This window comes from Falco peregrinus, chromosome 3, assembly GCF_023634155.1.
Source record: "Falco peregrinus isolate bFalPer1 chromosome 3, bFalPer1.pri, whole genome shotgun sequence".
Classification (NCBI taxonomy): domain Eukaryota; kingdom Metazoa; phylum Chordata; class Aves; order Falconiformes; family Falconidae; genus Falco; species Falco peregrinus.
This window is the reverse complement of record NC_073723.1, coordinates 16478094-16504959: the sequence shown is the minus strand read 5'-3', so window position 1 is coordinate 16504959 and position 26866 is coordinate 16478094. Positions and strand designations below refer to the sequence as shown.

General features: G+C 38.5%; 1 protein-coding gene across 14 annotated transcripts in view; it reads right to left on the bottom strand.

The window, feature by feature from the left end:
* CYRIB (CYFIP related Rac1 interactor B) overlaps window positions 1-26866 on the bottom strand; it is a 98762-nt gene that overhangs the window by 9963 nt on the left and 61933 nt on the right. For 4 of the 14 annotated variants that reach the window (XM_055798177.1, XM_055798179.1, XM_055798176.1 and 1 more), the window contains exons 3-5: window positions 20961-20997; window positions 6727-6809; window positions 734-855 (exon numbers count right to left, since the gene is read on the bottom strand). In XM_055798177.1, the coding sequence (XP_055654152.1) occupies window positions 734-855; window positions 6727-6799 (195 nt within the window). In that variant the 5' untranslated portion in view covers window positions 6800-6809; window positions 20961-20997. Of the gene's footprint in view, window positions 1-733; window positions 856-6726; window positions 6810-7861; window positions 7945-19375; window positions 19397-20960; window positions 20998-26866 lie in introns of those variants that run through there. The other 10 variants (XM_055798184.1, XM_055798185.1, XM_055798174.1 and 7 more) reach the window with 5 other exon arrangements.

Below are 26866 nucleotides of genomic sequence, written 5' to 3'. Positions count from 1 at the left end.
AACTCATGGTACTCTAATGAAAGCTGAATAGCTATAAGTACCTCAAATTCATCTGGAGTAAGCAGAAACTCCTCCTATCTAATAGTATTTCTTAAGTGTATGTTAGAGCGAGTAACTCCTCACTTCAGGAACACAGCAGCCCTCACTGCTGCATCTGAGGAAGAAGGAAAGGGGGTTGAGAGAGTATTTATTCCACCCTTTCTTAAATGTAAAGGAAAAATGGAGTGATATGCTGTACAGAAACTTCACTTCTGTTCCAAACATCTACTTTAGTAAATAAAAACCAATTAAAAGGGACTGAAAACAAGATGCCTTTTGTGTTAGGATTACCACACATCAGACTTCTCCAATTAGTGTACAAAAAGATGTCAACACTACTCAATATTGTCGACACTACTCACTGTTGTCATGCCATGCTCCTTTCCAAATTCACCACTAACTCAAGAAGAGCTTACATGGCAATATAAAGAAAAAGCAATAGCAACAGTTCCATAGAAAGTTTGAGAAGCATCATTTGCTATTACATATGTGCATTAATATTGCTGAAACAAGCAACATCTGTTTCGCTGTTAAAAAGGGACATTCCAAAGCAGAAATTCAAGACAGCAATTTTAATAGACAACATGCTTTGCCAGAACAGCTCCTGCAAGCAAAGTTAAAATCCAGCAGTATTTGGTTAGGATCGGACAATGAACACCCACAGGTTGTGCACAATCGTAACACTCTAGCTCACCTCTCGTATTTCATGGCCAGCTCCTCTATATGACTGCAAGTCTTCCAGTATTCCTTCTGCATCCTTTAACACTACATTCACCTGATTATAAATTTCCTTTTCAGATTCTGTAGGTTGGGCATCTAAACAGTAGAACATATTAAATATATATATATATTTAACAACAATATGGAATTCAATAGGCATATACCATCACCTATGGGACAAATTCTTCATGCAGCAGCTCATCAAGAATTTCCATTCTCTGGGCTACTACAATTTATGAGGAACTCCAAGAGAGTAATTGTATTTTAGTAGTCTTTCAGCTTCATTTAGCACCCCAAAATTCCACCTGGAATCTATCCTTCCTGACTTACTTAAAATTGAGTTAGGAAAAGAAATCCTGACAAGTCATCTTTATGACTATCATATCAATGTCACCTTAGGGTGCAGTACAGGCCTAATGGAAGAGACCTCATGCAAGCACTCAAAATTTTGACACCCTTCGCTGCAGATATTACAGGAGGTGTTTGTGACTACCATTATCCAGAAACACTGCACCTGATTATTTTCCATCTTCCCTGCCTCTCCTTTTACTGGTTGGGAAAGAAGCCATATCTTTTACTTCTAAATATATTTAATTCTCAAAACATTATTTATTGCACTAATTGCAAAATCAGAGCTGAGAACAAGAACTATTGCAAACTCAGTTTGTTTCTTTCCTTTTTCTCCATCCTCTTGAAGAATATATGCTGTCTCCCAGTTCTTCTGTAATAAGCTGAAGACTTCCTAAAAACATATTTGATCACCACTTCAAAAAGCTACATGTACATGTTCAGAGAAATATAATTCAGTAAGAAGTATGTTTTGAGAAGAAACAACAAAAAGGCTTTAACCTTTAAAGATAATCAACTAGTACAGATATCTCAGACCTGGTTTACCTGATAGGGGATCAATTTTTCTTTTAAAATTCTCATGGAAGCTGTAAGGTTAGTTCCCGTTAGATTGGTTTTTTAAAAAAATTAATTGGTTAATGAAGCTGTTACAAAAAAATCCACTTCTCTGTTTACCTGGGTAAAATATGTTATGAAATAAATACTGTGATATTTTAATTCAGGAGTTCCAATGCCAAAAGTCAGGGTATTAACAATAGATACTTTTTTATAGGGACAAAAGTTATCTACGGACAATATATCCTCATGATTTTGTACAGTTCAAAGTCTGGAAAATGTTTTTTCAAAAGTGTTTTTTCCATGATGCATATGTATAACTCCCACAAACAGTAACGGAAGTTAGGTACGTACTTACATTAAAAAAGAAAAAAAATATCAAAATCACAGTATCCTAGTGTTGCACACTGGACAAGAGCATTAGAAAACAAAATTTGCATTAGGAGAAAATAAGTTTCATATGCTTTGCCTGTCTAGATTTTGCTGTAATTTTAGCATAATACTTTTTATTTTTATGGTTTAATGCATAGAGTGGGCATTATTAGCAAAATATGCCTATATATAGACCTTGCAACAGTTGAACCGTGGTATTTTGAGAACCATCAAGAATTAGCACAGGTAAAAAAAGCTTGTCACTCCTTTAAAAAAAAAAAGTGTTAAGAGCACCACATTGATTAGGCATCGAGTAAAAGTGGCCAGTGTTTTTCAGATCATCACAAAGGTCACATTTGTAATTTTGAAAGCTGCTGAAGACTGCTGTAAGAAATGAAGACAAAAAAAATGAGGGAAAAGAGCAGACAGGTAAGCACCAGGTGACTGGCAGCAGTTCATGCACAAACATGAAATGCTATAGTGAAATACAGACTAAAACATGAAGCTCTGTAGCATTCCAGATTGTGGTGTTAAATAATGCAATCAAGACTTGCCACTTGGATCGTCTCACGCTGAGTACATCTCTTGACTATTTAATTTTTCATGCTGTTTTTTCTTTACCCTCTCTAGTAAGGAGAGTTCGTTTTTCAACACAGGGGGGCACCGCGGAAGGGCTCACCAGAACTCCTCCTCATTTTGAAACCCATCAACAAGCAGAACAGACGTAGTACAATCAGCTTCCAGGTTCAGAAATGAAAATCACCTTTCGGATACAAATTAAGAGGTCTTCACTGAACAGTTGGCTACGCAAGTCAACACCTTCAATACCTCTGTTCGTGTTTCACTTACGATGTAAATCAGCCAGCTACTGTACTTCATTTCCCTAAAATGTTCCAGGAAACCTAAAACAATGGTTTATACTTAATTTTCTGGAGTGGTGGGTTGTGGGGTTTTTTTCTTGATGTTTTGTTTTGATTATACCAAACTTCTACATATAAACATTTTAAAATCCAGTAGGCGCTGGATTATTTCTTTTGATAAGTATTTTATTTTGATGCACCTAGTCCTCTCCAGCAGAAGAAATGTGTAAACCTGATTTGTCGCAACTTAAGTTCCTCTCCCGTTTGTAATTCTTCTGCACCTAGAAAAGAGCTCAAATTTAAAAAGTAACCCTCAACTTTTTTATACTTGCTTCACAATACATTTAGGAAGTTAATAGGATAGATTTAAAAGATACAATATAAAAAAATCTTCAAGCCCTAGTACTGGCTGGCTCAGACCAATTGGTTTATTTGTTTCTCAGGTGCTGGTTAAGGCACCGTATTCTGAAAGCCCATCATAGGGGGAGAAAGGGAGAGGTTCCTCTTCCTAAGTGCTGCTGTGATCTTGAACAGATGGGAGGTAGCACTCCCACCTATCAGTAGGTACCTTAGGGCTCAAGCTACAGGACTTTCACTTGAGAATCTCCAATTATGGAACTCATTTTCCTTGGCGTGGAGTGCACACAGCAGGAAAAGGAGTTATACTTCTGGAGTTAGTCTTGACAACTAAGAAAAAGCAACCAGCAATGCCAGGCATCCAAACAGCAGGATGGAGGCATACAATTTCAGGGATTTCTCTTCTCTCCTTCCATAAATGTAAATTCCTGCTACACCTTTATGATGAGGCTTTGCCTTTACCCAGCAAAGTTTTCCAAAGGAAGAACAAATACAGTAAGCACAGCACTGCTCACTGAAATGTTCTGAGGTTTGATACTGTTGCCAAAGGAGCCAACCCTTGTTTATTCAAGGCAACTTTCCCATTTTTAATCCAATAGTATGGAAAGTGAAGACTGAGATCCCTCAAGTAAACGGGGAGTTCATCTTTAAATTAACTTAGAATTTAATCAGAATGTTGCTGCACTAGAAGCAATTTACATTTAGAGTTCATAAAGCTCACATGTTAACGTATTAAAGACAAAAGAGTAGACTTGAAACAATATACGAACACTGTTATGTAAACTAAATGCTATGAAAGTATGACAACATTGCATGTGGGGAACACACACATCTAGTGACTATTTAAAAAATATTTGGCTAGCCTACAGAACTAGTAGGGAGAGGAACTTGGGGTTAAAAGTTTATACTGCACAGCAAACACTATTTAAACTGAGATTTTTCCCAGGGAAGAACACATCAAGTCATCTGAAACTGTCTGGGACAAATCTCACAAGCAAGGGAGAGAAAAATCCCAGACTGCTGCAGATTAAATGATTTATTCATCTCTATTATCATTATTACAGAGAATGCAATCTTTGCGGCTCCTCTGAAACCTAGCCAAGTTCTTTGGAGGTAATGCAGAACACTTTCAGCTCTAGCTTGAGATCGCCATCTGCAACCAGAAGTACTCTGTGTATTAGCTACTATTGGTATATTTGAAAAGGATTTGCACTGTGACAGTAATGACACCAACATATAAGTTGAGCTGTAAGTTTCCCACATTGTAGGTGGTGGTTTATTTTAACAACATAGTCCTTACCAAGCCGTGCCTTTTCCTCTGCTCATGTTAAAAGTGGCACTGCAGAGACTTCGGTAGAATGCTTAAGACAACTATTTGTTTCAAACAGGTAATGTGAATGACCAAAGGAAACACAAGCATAACCAGCGTTGGCAAGGAAAAGCCAATGGCCCATTACATCATTCATCAGAGGGTTTTTTGCATGTATTCTGATAGTCACACAAATCACTGAAATCTAGCACCAAGGTAAGTATCTGGGAAAAAAGGTATCTTGGAAACCAGTCTAAAACCTTTCTAAATGTGGAGTTTGTATCCCTATAAAGCTTGATGGACATTAGATTTTTAGCTCTTTATGGTATTGTGCAAGAAATGTTTAACTAGTCTGCTCACTCCAAAAATACATATGGATTTAAGAACCAAAACTACTTTGAACTATTTATTATTGGGCCAGGCATAACACTGAACTGGCAAATTTGTTTTTAATACAGAGCTTACTTGCTCTTCCACATAAAAACACAACGTTAAGTATCACAAGATTAAGTGCCAAGTCTTGAAGAAAGATCTTGACTGTGTCAAAGCCAAGATCCTGTCAAGGCAAGCTATCTGAAACAGAGTAGAAAGAAGCATGGATACACAGTATTGCAGCAGAAACAAATGCAGGACAGGGTCCAAAATGAATAAAGAACAGTCTAACAATTCAGCCATAATATAAGTCACTTAATTTGACTGCATATGTAAACATTTCATGTCAGCAACCTGCTTACTCTCATGCCAAATCTTGTTCATGCTCAAAACATGCACTTTAAAACAAAACTGATAACTAAAGAATCAGAATTTTCTTAAAAATAGCAGCAGTTTTTATTGAAATTGATTTCAGAATTATGCCTCTTGTATCCAGCTAACCTGAATTAATTTAGTCCGATGAAATGGTCAGTATTTGCAGATTAAGCTGGAGCTACACAACTCCAGTGTTCTCCCATACCAGTTACTCCCTACTTCACGATGTCGCACCTATTCTGCCATGTGAGATCTGATTTCTTTCTGATTCTTGAACACAGCCCTTGATTATCTTCCCTTTATGAATAATTTGCATGGCTATCATCTTCCAATATCAATACATTCAGAAGAGACAATTGATAAAATCAACAGCACAGGATAAGGATTTAGAGAAGTTATAACTTTAAACATCACTGAAGCAAAAACCTATTTCCCCAAGCATTCACTTTCATATTAGAACTAATATAACCAACTGCTCCTGTTTTATCAAACACAATTGAAAAATAATTTGGGGGAAGAAAAGATGATATAATGAATCTCAAATTATCCATATCACAATACTTCATCAATTTTTTTATTACGCTATTCCACTGTATTTTATTACATGGTCAAAATGCACGAACATTAGTTTTCTTATTTTATGCTTGCTGAAGTACAGCTGGGTAAAGCAATAGCGTATCCCAAAAGAAAGTAATTAAACATGCATAGCAACAGCCAACACCACTTACCTGCCATTCTTAGGCTATGTCGTATCATGCAACAAAAAATAAAAGCAGAAGCGCTAAAAATATGTGAACCTTCCAGAATGTTTGGCATTGATCAGACAAGCTATTCCTCTCTTCTTTTCAAAAGCAATTTAATCTCTACACTGCGCCCCCCTTTTAAAGAGGGATGAGCTTAACTGTCAAATTTCAATGCCAAATTGAATAAGGTTCACATATACACCTTTAACGTGATGGTGTCGGAGAGCTATGAATAACTGTTGTGAGCCAATCTGCACATGCAGCATTATTCGGTGGCACCCTGGGAGTGAAGAAAATCAGGTTTCATATTCAGTCCTTCCTCTAAGGTGCATGTTATGTTCTTGCAATTTACAGTAAGTCTTAAAAAGTAACTCAAATTCTTTTAAAAGTTTTGGTTAAAAGCAGACGGAATTTTGCTTCAAAACAAGAACCGTATCAAATCCCAACAGTAAAATATGTTTTGAAAGCCCTCCCTGAAATAAAGATTCTATATTTTAGAAACAGAGGTTATTTTAAAACAGATTATTGCTTCCTACAAAAGCCTGCTAACAATTATCCATAGCTCAAGCATGCAAAGCTGTTAGAAGAATGGCAAAGTGAAAACATACATTTAATACATGACAAATGCAGTCTACTGCAGGCAAAGAGTAATAGATATATAAAATCATCTTCTCACTTTCAAAATCAAGGAAAAAATTTGGCCCCTGCTCAAGGTCTGTGCATGTCAAAACTTTTAGAAGGTTCCCCATGTTAAGGTACCTGCCAAGACAAGAATGAGAGAAAAGAAAATTTTCTTTTTATAAGAAGGAACAGCCCAAATATAGTTGAATGAAGCAGCGGGGGAAAGAAGACCAGAGAATTCCATCAGGCATGAATCCGTCCTTCAGGCTGCCGCCCTGATGGGTGGAGGGAGACCCCCACCTTGAGGACGTACAGCTGGGTGATCCCAGAGATGCAATGCAGCTTTCCTGTAAGAAGTGACTATGTCACCAACATCTTCACAGCTGCCCCTTTGAGAAAGCGGCAGAACTCCAACCGAAGGCCTTGCCAGTGACTAATTCTGCAATTCTGTCCCGGTACACCCTAGCACCAGTGTCCTGAGCAGGAGTACCACACGCTGAGGGCCAAGTACCATATTTTGCAAGCATTGGCATTGTAGCTATGCTACAGATTTTTACCTGATGGGACAAGAAAAGGAAAGAGCTTTAATTTTGTCAGCCCTTAGAATTTTGTCAGAAAGCCATTACAGAAAAACTCATCAAGATACATCATTTCAGTGTGCAGAAAGTGCTAACACAGGTAGGCCACAGATCTTTTACACAAGGTGCCCAAAACATCTGTGAAGCTCAGACAATTCTACTCTGAAATTTTGGATGTAAAAAATGCACATCAACTGCCCCATGAATTACCAAGCCAGGATCAGGAATGACTTGGTACTCACTTTCATCTAACATAGGATTACAGCGAACAACTGCTCAGCACAGCTTACTACGGCATACTGACAGAATTTTTCATTTTATGATAACTTGATATGCAGGCAGATGGATGGACATCACTGACCACAGCGACCCAAAATGACTAAGCACAAGGAAAGAAAACGTACACAGTAGCATGATGGTGGCTTGGCTACTACTGGAGGGAAGAAAAAAAAAAAAAAAAAAAGAAAAAAAAAAGAGGAAAGGAAAAAACACATGCAACTCTTTCAAATTGCAGACTTGCAACTGAGTCCCCTAGCCTTCACTGCAGCAGGTATAAGCAACCCTACTGTTACCACTTTAAATGCACCAGCTGTGAAGGGCTGACAGACTTACTTTCAAAATCCAAGAAAAAATGAGCTGCATTGTGGTCTATGTCCCTGGTTAGCACCTTAATGAGATTACCCATGCCAGCAAACCTAAAAATAAAAATGGCAAAATAATTTAGTTCCAATAACCATTTCCTATTTTACGTACACGCCTGGGGCTCACTGGAGCAGGGATTCCACCAGGTTTTGCACACTGGATTCATCACAATCTAGTGGGAAGCAGAAAACGTGCACTATACGGTGTATTTCCACTCCCCTTCTCAGGGAGGAGCGATTGTTGAAAAAATTAAGAATTATAGCTTTGACAAAAATAAAGATCTGAATTACTGGCATTTTTTCATCTTGTTTAAGACATTTAAAGATTATGTTACCTATGACTGAGCAATTGTTTTGTGTAACTGCAGCAATCCACAGCCAACTAAGCCATTATTGCTTAGGACAAAAGCAACCTCAAATGGAATTGGTGTCATCATAAGCCTTATTTTTAACTCTCTCTCCATAATCCAAAGCAAATTTTGGAAAGCTTCTTAGTAATAGTCATCTGTGGCCAATGAACAATGCTTCCCATCAAATCACAAAGTGACGAGTTGAACACAAGTTAGACTTTTCCAAAAACAGGAGATAATCAAGTTTCAACAGTTCTTCTTATGCTTGCTGTCACATCCCAGCTAAAAGAAATTAAGTGGAAGAAAATTAAACAGTCATTAGATTACTCGCGGTCAGATAAATTAAGGAAACAGTTTTAAACACTACCATAATTTTCAGAAATCAATACCTTCTTCAGCAGGACCATCAAAACTGCATTTCATAATAGGGCAGCCTTTGCAAGGACCCTCCCATGATTTACAGAGGCTGAAAATATACTTCAGAACCACTGCCCTGAAATACCAAGAATTCACTGGAGTGCTGCTGCAAGACAAACTCAAGACACTACCCAAAAATCTGATCTAAAACTATTCAAGAATAAGCCATCAGCAGTCTGACATTTGAATTCAAGCATAAGAACTAAAAAAAATAAATCAAGTTTCAAATTAGCGTAACTATACCAACCTACTAGTATATGACCTTTTTCTTATTTTTACTTTTACTGAAGACTGATGTTTACCTGGAGGCAGGTAGCATGACCGTAAGAATCATTAATTTATTAGGAATCAAGAAAACTGAAGCAATGTGAAATCAAACAAACTCTCTGGAGTTTCCAGTTTTCAGAACTTGTGTTGACAGATTTCTTGAGTTCCGTAAGAGAAACACAACTGGTGTGTGAGGGAAAAGCAAAGTAAGAACAGCATGCAATTTATGTTTTAGGATACACAAAATTCACCAATAACTCACACAATTAACAAAAGCTAGAGAAGGAAGGGGAATTAATCCCAGATTGTGGAAAATTACTGTCTTTGAGCCAACAACTTCAACAGAACGACCATAAAAATCTAGTTTTAGGAAAGCAACTTTGAGCGTAATCAACTGATCACAGTAGATTCTGCACAAAGAACTTTATCACTAGGTATACACTTGCTTTTTTGCACATTCAACTTTCTCCTTGAACCTCAAGAAAATACAAGTCCTGCTTCCTAAATGGTTGAATTTAGTTCTCTGGAAAGTCAGATCAGATTTCCAAGCCTGTCAGAAACACCGATTATTCAAGGAAGTTTCAAATTAGGGTGTCCAGTTTAGACACTAATTTTAAGAACTAATCCATTAAAACATGTTTCTTCAAAGAGGCAGCTTTTCCAGAGCTTCCCATTCCATAGCTCAGTGAACTCCTCAAATGCTACATGTGCACCCATGCTGTGTAAACAAGCAACACAAGAAAGCAAAGGTACTACTTTTCCGTATCTCGCAAGCATGCTCTGTTAACACAGAACCGAGTAAGGCGCTTTGTCCACTCCCCGACAATGAGGACGTTCATAATCTGGGAAAAGCTGAAATACAGAGGCATTCTTAAACAAATATTTTCAACAGGGGCAATAAAAAGCCAAAAGTACAAACTGCCTGATGGTGACCGAGTCTGTAATTTCAGATTTAAAACCCAAGCATCAATCTCAGAGCAGTTTACTACATATTTCCATTCTAATGTTAACAAGCAAGTAGCAAATATAGCAGTGAATGGCATTAACCCCAAAGAGAGTGCTTAACTATACCTACAGTTAATGCCACGCCTCAGCTCTTCAGCTGCACCACTCCCTCCTCCACCAAAATATTTTCAATACCTCAAGTAAATGCCTCTATGTAGGTTTTGATAACAACCAGTTTCCTAAGAGTTTACAGGGTCATGCATGTGGTTTAAATATTGGAGAACATGACTTCTGAAGGTCAGAGTAGGGGCACACTTACAGGGTTGAAATATTTTGAAGGTAAGTTGACAAAAGAGCACTTAGCCACTGCAGAACAGATTGTTTAATTGAATCCCTACCACCACCTAAAATGAGTAAAGGGTCACGGACTCAGTTTTACAATACAAATACCTTCATTCAGACCTCCATCCCCCAGAAAAAATTGCCAATAAGAACATACGGATTCTTTTCTGGGAGAGTTCAACAAACAGAGAAGCACAATAAAAGGTTTGGCACTAGGGTGAAACAGTAGATAGGAAACAAATTCAAGCAGAAGATGCAACTGACCTCATGGTAACAGTTCAGTGAACAGCCTCTCTGAGAAAAGGATAGAAACTGAAGATTATGAGATCGGATTAATTCAACTACAACAGCAACAAGATGATATATGATACAGGAATACATTTCAATTTACATGAATACAAAGCTGCATGAACACTTGTTTGTAATAAAAGTTTGTACCAGACCTCTTCCCTCATATATTCAGCATACCGAAAAAAACTTCATAAACTGTAGCCACATCATAGTTTTGCATAAAAGATACACATTCACATTTGCTTTCTTAGCAGCAGAACATTCACAGATTTTATGGAGAGAATTGAAATCCAGCTGAAGCAGGACAAACACAGTATTTTTGAAACTTGTATCAAGATGAATTCTAACAGTTATTCAAGGATCGCAAGTATTCCTTAATACTGGAAGATCTGCTGTGTTTTAAGAATTGTGAAAATGACCACTCCTCCCGGTTGCAATCCAAAAAGACTTTAAGCTTGAAAACTCAATTTAGACAGAAGTTGAGAAGATAACTGATCTAGCATTTTTTTTGGAGGACACTTTTTCTCTCCTCAGCATTCAAGGTAACGAATGCAAGATCCGACAATCAGAATTTACTCTTCTAGCGAGGCTAAGCACTAGCTTTGAGTCTGAAACGGCCTTCTAGAAATGAGACCGCAGTGTCAGTGTAGGACCTCCCAGATGCAAGGAAGCGACTGTAGGTCAACATGCCATGGCTCAGGTTAGGTGGCTCTACACTTCTGTGCATTATTTTCCTTCAAAAGGTACAGCTAAGCAGCAAAAAGAGCTGACCTGTTGCACTTGGGTGGAATGCTAGAGAGGACAAAATGAAAAATTACTTCTCTCAGAGGATGCTACGTCAGCAGAATATCTGGATCAAGCTAGAGTAAGGCAACCTAGTTCAGAGATGCCTAGTGCTCAGAGGTTTACTACAGATTCTTGTTTTGTTCAAGATAGCTCATAATTTGCATTTCTGCTGGGCCCAAAAGACATGAAAAAAGGTCCACTACTAGCTCTAATACCAAAGACCATGACAATCTGCATGTAGTAAAAGAACAGTCTATGAAACTATCCATCAGTTATCTTCAGGGACCTCTTCTGCTATTTGATGCCCTGCGAAAGCATCACCAGCATGGAAGGTTTTGGTAGTTCTAGGCAGACTTATCTTGGTAATTAACCACCACACTGGCATGCCCAGTCAGTACCAATTTACCAAGCAGTCTTCCAATTTCCTTGGAAGTCCACAACTTCAGCTGAAGTAAGTAGAAGTCAGTTTACAGAGTCAGATGTAGTTCCAGTTAACTAGCCCTGGTGCTGAGATACCATTGTCTAGTCAAGCACACCTGCCGGCACTAACTGCACCCTTGTTGAGCACTTTGCCACATCAATCAGCCCCGATTCAAGAAAGATTTAAGCCTGTATGAAGACCAAAGCCAACAGCAAGCACTACTGACTGAGTTTTATATCCTGCAGCTGGGCTTTGTCTCAGAGCCAAATAGCTGACTCAGAACACTGGAGGTGACACTTTCGTAGCTGCTAAAACACCTTTTGACCCACAATTGTTCCAGCTCAACTGGAATAAAACCCACATGGAAGCTGTAAACCTTATTGAGAGGAATTCTGCATACTGCAGTCACCAACATCAAAATATTCCTGTGCCCAGCCCTAAGTACAGTTTAGGTCACTTTCTATTTGTACTTCTACAGCTTCAGATTGTCAACCTCTGTCCAATTTTATTTGGGATTCTCATTCAGAATACAGTACACTTCAAAACTTGCAAACTCTTTTTTTCCCCAGGGGCCTTATTGATTTTAAGATTTCATAGCGAAGTGTCCAACTCATTAGATAAACTGACACTGTAAGATTCAGTAAAAGTGCACTTTAGACCGCCGAGGTTTTCTCTTGCTATGGATTCAACACCACAGAATCAGAGCAGAAAAACCCCACCAGTCTGTCCAAAAACTGAATGTCCCTGTGAAGCTGCCCAGAGTCCCTCCTGGCATGCTCTGTACTCCAGCACAATAGTCAAGCCATGTGGAGCAGGTTATGGGAAATCGGAGCGCAAGCCAAGAACATGGTTTAAACTTGACCTACTTGCAGAGGAAGACATACGGAATGCCACATTTCATTACAATGATTTGGCCCATTACAGCCTTATGGGGTTGTATGATGTTGCGTGTAGTGTCATGATCAGACAAGCGGAAAGCAAAGGCATATTTTCAAAACAAGTCTGGCACGCATGCCCTTCCTGCTGAAAACATCCCTGACACATTTCAATTTTCTTTTTTCCCTAAGCTAAGCCCAGGGGAAATTTAATAGAAATACATGATGCAATTAAATTCAGCCAAGCACTAAAGAAATCTTCTTCTCTCCCACCTGAAAGAAAAAACATACATTAACAAGCATTTTGCTTGTAATTGGTGAGCAGCTGGAAAACCTAACTCTAGTTAAAGGTTAAATACTACAAAGACAGTCGTAAGTGGCAATTTTAATTTTGCTTTGTTCTATCAGAATAGCATGCTTTCAAACTAGTTAAAAAAACCCAGTTAAACAGATGGAAAAAGTGTGTTTGCAACCATTGAAGAATGCCTGCTTCAAGAAAACATCAGCTCACCTTTTTGAAAAGTATACACTATTCCCAAGACAACCTTTAATGAAGCTTAGCACTGCATAGGAACATCCAGAGTATGAAACCTGAACTCCATGAAAACCTCATAGCCATGCTCTGCAGTCTTAAGGAAGAAGTTAAGCACAACACTATACAGAAAGCACATCTAATGAAAGAGAAAACATTTTTTTCCAGGGACTGAGTTTTACATTTTCTGTTGGTCATATACACGTGGCATAAACATCTGACTCAAGAGGTATTTTGGTAAAATAGCAAGTGAAAAACACTTATAGCATGAAAAGTGTAACATTACAGTAAACCACTACAGTGTTATAACAGCGAGTGGTGCTACATAAACAAAAACCTAGCTGAACGTCTCCCTAAACTGTTTTTCTAGAAGGATAAACCCATCAGCCTAGCAACTGTTTCAAGGCTTACTGAACATTTTCTGCCTATAGTATCAAGCCATGAAAGGAGCAGGGGGTGGGGTGGAAGGCAGTGAATAGGTGGCTGCACACATCGCCTGAATCCAAGGCAGCCCTTAGCAACCCACAGTATCACTGAGCGCACAGCCTATCACATCAAGCGTCGTTTTCTCTCCCGGTGAAGCAGTTAAGCTTCACAAGCAGTGAGAATGTATCTGCCCTCAACCTTAAAAGCCAGAGTGCTGTGGAGATGGAAACAGGCTTGTAAACCACACTGCAGTAATCACCCTTTTCAGGAAGTTGTTAATATTTTCCCTGGATCCAAACATGTTTTTCCTAGGCTAACGTGCATTTATTTCTCTTCTGAATAGTGCCAGAGAAGCACAGATGACTTCTGACAGATTCTAATTCCTACTACTGATACTGGTGGCATTTAAATTAATAAAGATCTGTCATTAAACAAAATCCCCAAAAAATAACATACATTGTCCAGACCAGAAATAATAACAAAGGCAGGGACTGGGAAAATGAAGAACCACCTGCTACAGGAGAAGATCAGGTTTGAGACCATTCAAGGAACCTGTAGGTGCACAAGTCCATGGGACCTGATGAGCAGTATCTGCAGGTCCTGAGGGAACTGGCAGATGAAGTGGTTAAGCCACTATCCATCATATTTGAGAAGTCATGGCAGCCCAGTGAAGTTACCACTGACTGAAAAAGGGGAAACATAACCCCCCTTTTTAAAAAAAGGGAAACAAGGAAGACCCAGGGGAACTATAGGCCGGTGAGTCTTACCTCTGTGCCCAGCAAGACCGTGGAGCAGATCCTCCTGGAAACTATGCTAAGGCACATGGAAAATGAGGCGGTGATTAGTGGGGCCATGTACTCTGTCACCAAGGGCAAATCATGCCTGACTAATTTGGTGGGCTGCTATGACAGGGTTAGCGTTGGTAGATAATGGAACAGCAACTGTTGTCATTTACCTGGTCTTCTATAAGGCATTTGGCACCATCCCACACAACATCCTTGTCTCTAAACTGGAGACGTGGATTCGATCAGTGGACTACTCAGTAGATAAGGAATTGGCTGGATGGTCACACTCAAAAAGCTGCAGTCAATGGCTTGATGTTCAAACTGAGGCTAGTGACAAGTGGCGTTCCTCAGGGGTCACTATTGGGACAATGCAGTTTAGCATCTTTGCCAGTGACACGGACAGTGGGATCGAGTGCACCCTCAGCATGTTTGCCAGTGACACCAAGCTGTGTGGTGCAGTCAACACACTGGAGGGAAAAAATGGCATCCAGAGGGACCTGGACAGCCTTGAGACATGTGCCTGTGTGAACCTCATGAAGTTCAACAAGGCCAAGAGCAAGGTCCTGCATGTGGGTCAGGGCAACCCCAAGCACAAATACAGGCTGGGTGGAGAATGGATTGAGAGCAGCCCTGAGAAAGCAGAAAAGCACTTGGGGGTGCTGGTGGACAAAAAGTTCACTGTGGCCCAACAATGTGCACCTGCAGCCCAGAAAGCCATCTAAATCCTGGGCTGCATCAACAGCAGCATGGCCAGCAAGCTGAGGGAGGTGATTCTGCCCCTCTGCTTGGCTCTCATGAGACCCCACCTGGAGTATCACATTCAGCTCTGGGTCCTCCATCATTAGAAGGCCATGGACCTGCTGGAGAGAGTCCAGAGGAAGGCCATGAAGATGATCAGAGGGCTGGAGCAGCTTTCCTAGGAACAAAGGCTGAAAGAGTTGGGGTTGTTCAGCCTGGAGAAAAGGTGGCTCCAGGGAGACCTTAGAGCAGCCTGCCTGTACCTAGAGGGGTCTACAAGGAAGCTGGAGTGGGACTTTTTACAAGGGCATGTGGTGAAAGGACAGGGGGGAATGGTTTTAAATGAAAAGAGGGGAGATTATATTAGATATTAGGAAGAAATTCATTACTGTGAGGGTGGCGAGGCACTAGACCAGGTTTCCCTGAGAAGCTGTGAATGCTCCATCCCTGGTAGTTGCAAGGTCAAGTTGGATGGGGCTTTGAGCAGCCTGGTCTAGTGGAAGGTGTCCCTGGAGTTGGAACTAGGTGGTCTTTAAGGTCCTTTCCAACCCAGATCATTCTATGGTTCTAGTGAAATAATAGTAAAAAAACCTGTTACCCACTCATAGTCTGAAAGAGAGCGAGACACATGAAGATTATGAACTTCAGATTTAGGAAGGAGAATCTTGGTGCTATTAGCTTAAAACAAGTTAAGAGTTTGAATAAGCTGGTCTCATTTTCAGGACTCATCATAACTACAATAATATTAAAGGTACCAATTTAAATACTGACATTAACTGCTGACTCAAACACATATACAATATTACCACACCAGTCACCAGCTGTGCATAAGACACACAATTTGATTCATTACTGGACAAGTTATTCTAGCAAACATAACATTTAATCAGTTTTTACATACATTTTCACTACATACTTCAGTCTAAACCTATGCAAAGACCTGTGCACTGCTTTCCACTCCTGACACCTAGTGGTTATTCTTCCACAAAAACTAATTGCAAATTAATAGCAATAAGAACAGATAGACAAGCCAAAAAAAATATAAAAATACACCATTTAATTCCTGGGGCTTCAACCATCAATATCTTATCTGAATAGTGGAGAAAATTTATACAGCCAGACAGAAAACGTTTTTGTACAGGAAAGTATTCAGGCTACTTAAAAGCTGTTAGAAGCTGCCTCTGATATTAGTTCTTCTGCTAAAGTGACTTTGATACAATGAACTGTTTTAGTTGAAACTGAAGTTACTTTTTTTGAGATCACACATCATTAATAAAGTCTCCTTTCTGAACAAAACTGAATTCAAAACTTGTCATATCAGGAAAATGGAGGCTTGCCAGGGAAAATAGGCTAGTGAAAAAAGGCTCACATTCCTCAAAACCAGTATTGTAAAGTACGGTCAGGTCAGTGTTTATTCAGTCCATTTTTGCACTTAGAGGAAATCAAGGGAAAGGCACTGAAGAATCCACAGTTTCTTTAGAAGAGGCAGTCTTAAAGCCTTGTTAATTCGGGAATATTTTAGTGGCACAGCTGACGCTGAATAACTTATTTGACAGGAGCTACAATAAAATAACTAAGCATGCCCACACAAGTCTGGAATAAACGCCAATTTGTCTGCAAGAATTACTCTTAGTTTTAAAACAGAACTTGTATTGAAAAGGGGAAAGACTATGCTCCAAAAATCTGCTCTGATTTACCCTTCAATGAGAACTGCACAATTCTTCCAAGAGTGAATCTGGAGCTAAAAAATAATTAGATATACTTTCCGATTTCAAAATGATACAAGCTCAAAGCTCAACATGATTTCTACCTTAATTCTGCATAATTATCTTTTAAATTCAATTACATTGCAACTATCAGGGAAAAAAATACTTTTTTTTTAGTTCAGGGACATAGACATTTGAATCCAATTTACACTTTGCTTTCTCCAAAGTTTGGAATCTTAAAAGCCCTTTGCAGTGCTGTAACTCCTCCAACAGAGGTCAGTACCTTACAATTTCATCTCCCAGAGAAAGGGAAGCTTGTCACAAATGTATTGATACTATCTTGGAGCTTTACAATTCTTGAGAGCCAGCAACTTTCTTCCAGCTCAAATACTGCATTTAGTCCATGATCTTGTGACATGACCATGGAAACACTGGTTGACCGTGAAGCCTGTCTTTTTTCAAAGTAAGTTGAGAACTTTCTATTTTCATCAGGTACATAAAGATGCAAAAAAAACCCCAACCATTTAACAAGTAACAGATTGCTTTTTATTATTTTACAGAAAAGCTTCTTAAAGAACAAAAGATGGTACGCCTATTGAAACTGTGCTATACAACCACACCACTGTAAGTTTCATATCTCAAGAATGTCAGCCTGTAATTTAACAGCTGTCAAGGTAGTCTCCAAAAAACCAAACCTAACAATAATTTGTATTAAGTCCTTCTCCTGTCAGCTTTTCAACTCAGTGTAAATAAATAAATAAACGAACAAATGAATAAAAACACCAAAAAAACCCCGAAGCCTTCAAGTTCTATGTAACCGCTAGGAAAAAAAAAATATAAAAAAAAAAAATCAATCTTTTCAATCCCTAACTTCACTATAGTGTCTAGTCCAATTGATCTGCCACCTTTTACTTGGTATTTCACTTGTGAAGAAGCACACTCCTCTTCAAGCCTAATCTTATTTGGAAATGTGTTTTCTTTCGATATAATGGCATTCTCATCTATAAGAATCAGACTCCCACACATTTCGATACCCAAGCTGGATGAAGTTGCACTGAGGCTCTGGCAAACAGCCTTGGTAACACTGCCATCTAATGTACCAGGACAAGGAGTACAATCATCTACATTGCTCTAATACTCAGATTCAATGTTTTCTTTTAGTTTGCCTCTGAACTGTTGCACCCCTTCAGTGCCTCGGCTGGCAAATCCTACACTAACAAGTTTATGACAAATTACCTAGTCATCAAGTTAATGGATATAAAGGTTTGTGGTCTAGTTCTGTGACATTAAAAAAAAAAAATAATCCCTTGAGACAGAGTATGTCTCAAAATCACAAAAAATATGTCTCAAGACTACAAACCTTGTGTGTATGAACTTGACACTGGCTGTCCGTCTGCAAATTCAGTTTAGTGACACACCAGCTCTGAACTACCAAAGAGGAAAAAGGAAGCCCTATAGCCTTCCAAATCACATAGCTGGAAGGGCTGATTTCCATATTTCAGGTTAGCTTTCTGATTATTTTGTGGGTATTTTTTTGAGATGCCAAAGTATGTTTGTGCAACGTAGAAGGCTAATGAAACACAGCAAGTCACTGACTGTTCAACAGAAAATTACTAGCAGAATAATATTCCTTCCCATCTCATTTGTTTTCAGAAACAGTACCAAAACATACAGGCATTAGGCAGCACAGCAGGATAAAACTGGTCTCTACAGTTGTTTGCTTTTTAAAGTTTCAATAAGAGATTTCTTTCAAGATCAAGGTTCTACACAGCCATCTTCATTATTTCTAGTTACTTCTTCAGACAGCCTCTGGACACTTTTCTTGTTAGAAAGCAAGTGTAACACAAAAAAAAAAAACCAAAACCAGACAGCACTGGTCCAAATTCCTCTAGCTGCGCTAAATCTTATCTTTTATCTCATTTTCCATCCTTCCCAACATACCTCATATTTTCTTTTAATCTTAAAATCAAACTAAAGGCATCCCGTAAGTGTAAAGTATCACAAGACAACTTATTTTCATCCACCTACTGCAAAAACAGAAGAACATCTGGTATTCTCTGGTGATATTACACAACCTGCAATCTGTTAAGATCAGTAGCAAGTATGCAGAGTATCATGCACAGCTGCCTTCCCGCACCAGTCCATCTGTGAACTCTACAAGTCCATTTCATCTCACAAGGAGTTTGCAGCAGTTCTTGGGGAAAACCAGGTACATATGCAGAACAAAGCCGTTAAAAAATACTTGATGCATTTAATAATTTTATCTGGCTCAGAAAAATACTTGACCTGGAAATACTTACATACTAGTAGCAGAACCACCAATACATGTTTTTCCTGTTCCCACTCTTCCCTAGGCATCTGCTCACACTTGAAGGCTCAAGTTTTATTGGATATTAGGCTTTTTTCCACATGGGTAGGGCTTCTGTCAGTCCCTTCAAACCCTTCACACTGGTGACACCCAGCTGGTTTAAAATGGTATTTGGCATCTGCTTTGCCTCAGCACAGCTGGAGAAGGTGAAAGCATCAGCAGTCAAGACACCTGAATTTTAAGGCTGCTGAAGTGGACACCACCACCTTGATTTATAAACATTTCTCCTTCAATACCTGAAATACTGTTGATTCACAGTTTCTTCAAAGGAAAGAGAAGTTCCTTCCATACGCTGTAGCTGTTTGCTGGGCAGCCTTCCTCCTTCTGCAGGCAGTACCACTCCCAGCAACGCCCCTTGAGTTTTTCTAGCTTTTCTGGATGACTCTTACCTTCCTGAGCAGAAGCAGCACTGTTCTAGTAGAGGAATAAGTGGGGGATGTGAAAGGATGAGCAAAACCAAGTGCACACACACAGAGGGAAGGAAAATGCCAGTTTCTGGAGACTGTACTTGGCTAGATGGCTCCATGGTCTAAGTTTAGTGACTCTTTACAATGTATCCTTTAAAAATGCACACGACACTTTAAATAAAAGTTTGCACTAGTTCTAACTGCAACTTTGCAAATACACTTATCCATTACTTTGGAAGTAAAAGCTACCAAATGAAAGAAGTACTACCACTGCTGGCACTGGGTGTTTTTCCATTAGTTTATTGTAAATTTGGAAAATATTGCTGCATCCTTGCCTAGTTCCTGGACTCATTCCATAATCCCAGAGAGGCAAGACAGCAGCCTAGAAGGATTGTTGGTCTGACCCACTATTGCCATAAGCTCTTCTAGGAACGACAAAAAATGTGATAGAAATCTCATCAAAACCAGTGATCCTGCGAAGCAAGTATTTTAATACATCAGCCATGGACTAAAATAAAGAATAATTACTTTAGTAATGCATTTACAATGAACATATACTTTTAATTCCTGAATGGAGTATTCAAAGAGTTTTGGACACAGCACTTGAAAATGTTTTCTACTGTTGTCAAAACCTGATGACAAATCAATTTAATCAGCTCCCCAGAATGCAAAGAGCTTTTTGAGAACTAATCAGAAAAGGAAATAAACTCCCTACCTCACATTTGGTAGCATTACTTTCCCAATCTGACAGAAGATAGCTAGCTATGCTGGCACAGCACAATAAGCATGAACACACACACTCTATGCAGTAGCTCAGATGACAAGCAGCAGGTTACACAACTAAAAGCTAAAACCTTCACATGAGCATATGCTACCTCTTCAGTCTTACAAGCCGATTCAGACTACTCGTTTCTGGCATAAGGCATCTAGTTCAGAAAAGAAGTAAAGTTACACAGTAACTTTAGTAAAGAGACTGAGAAAGAAAAACCACCGAAACATTATCTCTTCATTCATATGTTCCAAGAAGATCAAGCACAATCTTTCAGGGTAAGTTTCTTAAGTGTGACCAAACTATACTCTGTGCACACTAAAATGCCTTTATTGAAAGAATGGGACTCCTCCACATCGCTGTAGTGAAGAGTTAAGGTACTGTGCAATCAAAAACCCAAACACTTGCAACCTGGTTTAGCATCTTTCATCACAGAGATGCACAAAATAGGTTGTAGATCAGGACTTCCTAGTGAACACTACAAATTTCAAAAGTTGTAGAAGCGAACGGGGGGAAAAAAAAAAGAGTTTTTGAAGAGAAGATTGCTAATATTCCGCACAGTCCCATTTTCTGCTCTGTAACATTAGAATTTTTGCTGCTTATATGTCAAGGGAGTTTTCAAGCAGGTTAAGTTTCAGTTCTTACCTACAGCCAGTGCTGCACTCTGTTCTTGGCCTCCAGTCTGTTTTAAAAGAAAAAGAGATTATGAAAATTCATTCTTCTGCATTGGAAGTCTTAAATGTAATGCTGTGTGACCTTGTAAAAGCAAACATGCATCTGTTCCAGACATTGTATTATTCTTCTGGATCTACTTCATAAACACAGTTCTGGATCTATATGTTACTGTGACTTTTGAAAAATGTTAAAGAAAACAGAATCAAGAACTGCGTTTTGTCTCTAGGTGTATAAATAAATAGCGAACACATTTCTTTGGCAACAAACATACTTCTAGGGAAAAAAGGCTGCTGGCATTAGATAATCCATAAGAACACATAGGCCATAATAATTTAATTACTGAAGAATCAAAGTTGCAATAAAATACTAGCAGTAAGTTGTTCCACCTACGTTTCACTTTGCTTTAGAAAGAAACATAATAACACAAGATTTCTAATTTAACCACACAAATTAGCTCTTGAAAAAATTCATGGTTTGGATGCTGACCTTCAAAAAAGGCATTTTCAAGCCACCACTGAGAACCATTTGCTTAAAGAAAACTAGCATTCTTAGACAGCCTCAATCTGCTATATACATTCTTAACCACCACCTTAAGACTGGTGAAATAATTATTTTAATAGTACAGTTTGAAGGAGAAGAGATGGGATACTACAGTATCTCATAAAGCTTCATTGGCAATAATAGTGTAACATTAGCTACGGAAGGCTCTGAAGATCTACAGCAGCATAGGCAAGAAGCAGAGCGGAGACCCCACAGAACTCAACATAAGCAAAAAGACAACTGTCAGACACCGTTACAACCATAGAAATTTCTTTCTCCATTCTTTCCAGTGCATGCATCTCTCTAGTAGGCTTCCCCCTTGACTAGGATTTCTCTGAATAGCATCTGCTTTCTTCTTTGCCAGTTGGCTTCAACTTCCTTTTACTCTCTCAGTAGTAAACAACAGCTAGTACTTCAGGACAACTACCTCACAGGACAAAAAAAAAAAGGGTTAACAGCACTATCTTTGTAAGAGCTGCTGCAACTTCCTTAAAACCACAGGCTGCTCAATTTGTGCTTTGCAACAAAGCAACAAAAACCAAGCACTAGAAAATGTTGGTTCCTGCAGGTCAGGGATAAACATAGCTGATACTGTGACTAAAGAAACCAAAACCAAAGTTAGACTCATGACTACTTCAAAAAGCCAATTTCCTGAAAAAATTTTAAAGAAAAATTAAGTAGGACAGAACATTTAAGAACACTAAAAAATTCTACCCAATTTTTTTATTATTTTTTTTTGTTGTTGTTGTTTTGGTAGTCAAGAGCTCTGATTAAAATTTTGGGTAACAGTCCAACATTCACTGAGCTATAAACAACAAGTAGTCCAAATTCATTAGAATGACCAGATTGTAGAAGTAAGTATGAAAGTAATAAAGAAAAAACCCACTATAGAAGCAAGGCTAGGGATTTTGTAAAAAATGTTTCCTAAAGGTGTTAGTTCATTATTAAACAGAAATGCCTAAATTTCCAACTGATAAAATCATTGAACTCTAGAATTGCTCAGCTCTTCAAATCTTTCTGGACAGAATACTGCACTTACAGTCACAAGCACTTACCACCTGCAAGAAAAGCGTGCTGATGCTCAGGTAGTTTGTCCTGAAGGCTTCAATGAATGAGCAGAAGTTAATTATTAACGAAGTCTTCCAGGACTCTTGTAATAATGAAGGCATAAGGAGAGAAGAGGCCTAGTAGAGCCATTAGGCATAAGAGAAGCAACCAGGAAAGCTGAGAATTATAGGTCAACTGGACTATAATCAGTAACAGGCATAGAGATGTTAGCACAGGAATCCATTAACTGGATTCCTGTCTCTTAGTACCAATGAGGATGCCTTCATGCAAAACAGATCAGACTGAGCATGTTTGATGCTATTAACTTGATTTACACTGGCAAGCTGATAGATATTTGATTTTTGTACGTGACTTCACATCACACGGTACTTTAAATGTAGAGGTTAGCACTATGCGATATAATAAAGCACTGCCTAAATGGGTAAGAAATTGACTTGTAGACCTCTAGCAGTCAGCGGGGAATAATCAGGAAACATCCATTAAAAGTGGCCATATGTTAAATTAACAGCGTGATGGATTCCTTAAACATTTTTTGCACTTTGGATGCACCTTAATTCAGACACAGGAGCATCTAAATGATCTATCATCTATTGTCAGGTTCAAAGTGCATCACTTGAGTTCTCCCACAGTTAGTACAGATGATCTGTAAAACATCAGATCTTCCTTCTGACTGATTCTCAAGGTCTGGATCTGCAGATTAGTATAGAAAGAATACCAGCAGGCACATGATGAGACATGTATACAATATAATTTAATAGCTAGTGAAAATGGAATAATACAGAACCAAGCATTTTCTTCAATTGCTTGTGATTCTGAAGCAGTCAAGTATTTAACATTGTATTACAGAGAGAAGCAGCTCTGGGCAGGAAAACTGCCATTTATTCAATGGGTCAACAGCTCACAGATTTTGTTTAGCTTTTTTTTAATACCATTTTATGGAGTCAAACAGTAGAAGATTAATGTATTCCATCTTAGGAATCTCTGTCACACACCCCTATCCTCTCTCTTGGCTTGCAGCCTAACTCGACCACAGCACAAAAAAAAATTATATGCTAACATCTCAGGCCAACTACAACAGCAATTCAAAGAATTGTCACAACAGCTGAAGAACAAGTGGGAAAAATGTTTACAGCCATTAGAGAGGGTCAGTGAATCATCTAAGCTGCATCTATTAATTTTCAGAAGAAAACGAAGCATCATTCAGTTTGTCAGAGGAAAAGCCTATGTAGTAGACAAATCAACTGGTACCCAAATATAAAAAATGTGCTAAGCAAGCTTGGCATTATTGTGGATAATGAAACTTGAAAAAAAAAAAAAAATAGTAACTGGCTAACTACTGAACAAACCGTGTGTTTCGGGCATCCAGATCATCTTGAACTGATGCTCGTAACTCAGCAGTACATGAAAACAGATTTCAGAAGAGAAAAAGCTAACCATTAATTTCCAGTATGAAACCAACATCTTCTGTCCAACGCTGTCTGACCTAATTAAGAAGCCTTTACACACCAGCATAGACTTGTCAGCAGCTGTCAGTCAAGATTTGCTGCAAGAATGGTGATTTTGCAGGCTTTCCAACACTCAAGTTCTGCTGCTTATTAAGAACTGAAAACATTGAGTAGTAAGACAGAAAAATCTACAACAACTTTGCAATAAATCTAAATTACTTTCCATGTACTCTATTGGTAATTCGGCTCATCAGGGAACTTCAGAAAGCATTATTTCATAAAGCTTACAACGTTTATTAGAGAAAGCTTGCACAGGATTCACGTACGGCATGCGAGGTATCAGACACCCAGCCTTTAATAGTAATCTTTGGATCAGAATCCGCTTTGCTGCCTTCACAGACCAAATGTTTAAATTATTTGTTTGAAGTGCAAGCTCGCACTAGGATTTCCCTTGGTAAGCATCACCAACTTGAACTCTGCGTGAGCCAGAGGTAGACTACAGCACAGATGTTCTCAGTCCATGAATCTTAACTGCCCTCTGCATACTGCTGAACAGCACAGGACCTAGCTCAAACACTACACTGCTCCGGCAATTTTTAGACACTCCTGCTCTCTTGCTTCATTTACAGACTTGAAATTAAGTTTCAGGAAACCACTCCAAGACCTGGTTACTCTTCGAAGCACATATTAAAAACAAGCCCAGTCCAAAACAGAATCACAAGTCAAATACATCCCACATCTTGTGGGTAATAAAAAAAAGAACGTTAAGAAATGTTTAGTAATAAAACTTGATTTTTTTACTTTAGTAACAAAGATGGCTCAACTATAAAAAAATAAATCATAGCTACGATCATGTTTCAAAGGAAGTTTCAGAGCATCTGCAGATGAACCCATGGTTCAATGCTAAATGGATGGAAACTCCAAGGATAGCATCAGTGATTCAAAAAGAAGATTCTTCTATATCTTTATGATAAACATTAGATTAAGTCTATGCAAAGGTAGTCTATCACTAGTGCAAAGCGGCCTCAGTTCTTTGTAAGAAAGCAAGTCTGCTGGTTGCCTGCTATAAAACCACCTTTTTGACTTCTGGCGGTAGAAAGCTTCAGCTCTAATCTTTCTTCTCCATTCATTTTGAATGTTAACTGTACCTTAAAAGTCTATGTGTCATATTAATCCTTTCCCTATCCTACATAATTTCTCATTGCTGTCTTATAGTATCTTGTATTAGTTGCTATGCTCAAACCCATGTTTTACATTTATAATTTAATAATAGAAATGGTGATCTAACATGAAAGCTTTCTTGACAGTTCTCAACCTGTGTTACGACACCTGCCAAGAGCATGCATTACATTTTCTGTCCTTTAGTCACATATTAAAATGCATTTATGCCAATATAACTCATTCTACTGTACTGGCATACAGCTCTTCATACTACACATCCAAACACCTAGCGGCACTCTCAGTTCCACGTGCTAAGGTAGAAGTGCAACTATTTACTCAGCATACTCCAAGTGAGGTCCACAAAGCACTGTTTCAGTTTCTCTAAAGCTTAGCCTAAAGATTTGGCTTCAAGAGGAATACAGCAAAGAGCCATCAGGTCTGCTTTGAAGAAAATATTTCAAGGAACTTTAGATGCTGCACTATAGATTAACAAGGGGAAGACAAGGTTATATACAAAAACCCCTTTTAAAAACTAACAAAAAAAAAAAGGGAAAACCACAGATCATTGAGAAGCTTGTATGGCATAAGAAAATGTTTACACATACAAACTAATATACAGCATGAAAATTTCTACTTCATCCACTTACAGGCATGTTTTCCACAACAAACCATTACTTTGGCTTAGTGGAAACAGTAAAATGGAACTACCATAATCCTAATTTTTGCATCTCAAAGCTTTCCATAGGAAAAAAAAAAAGCTGCAAGTTGAAAACCAAATGCAAGGGACTTTTTTAACCAAATCAGAAAGTTAGTTTAAACGCTTCCAAATAAACTTTTTCACTTCTCAAACCAAGTGAGAATACTTAGTTTTGGGTAACCAGAAGACAACTAAGGACTTTAAGAAAACAGAGATGTGACTTCTTGGGTTGTTTAATTTAGGGTTGGTTTTGGGCGTTTTTTTTGTTTGTGGTGGTTGCTTTTTTGGTGGTGGGTAGAACTGTGATATTTTAGTCCAGGCTACACAACTTCCTCTTTTACTGCAAAGAGGGGACAGGGGGAGGAAAAAAAAAAGCCTGCAAGAATTATTGAAGCAAGTCCTGTGTCCAGCAGTCAATTATTCAAACAACTGAATTTGCTATTTCTGGTGGCATATTATCTCCTGTATTTCTTCTGAACCTTTATAAATCTACACCCTGAAGTGATTTACTACTGGCATATAACATGAGCAGAATTTTGAAGAACTCTCTAGCATTCAGGCTTTCACTCCTCAAAAAAGTACTTAAGTATTCCTAAGATATACTGCATACCTTTACAACTTGAAATGATACTGCCATTTGCTGTCTATTGCATGTTGAATTTCCCTATGACTACTTAGCATTGCTATTTTTCTGTAGTTGATGCTTCCTTTGATGTTAGGCTGTTAACACCCAGTTGTGAAGTGCTCCTGAATACCAACCAAGTGATTCAACAGCTTTTTTATCTAAGCTATACACATGATATAATTTCTTAGGAATATGGCAGAGTTTAAGACTAAGAGTTCTGACTCAATATAGCATAACAGAAATGAAACCATACCCCATCCCAGGAAGTTTGCCGCAACACTCATCCACTTGCATAATAAAAACAGTAAGAGAAGAAAGGTCAAAAGGGCTTTCCCATTCA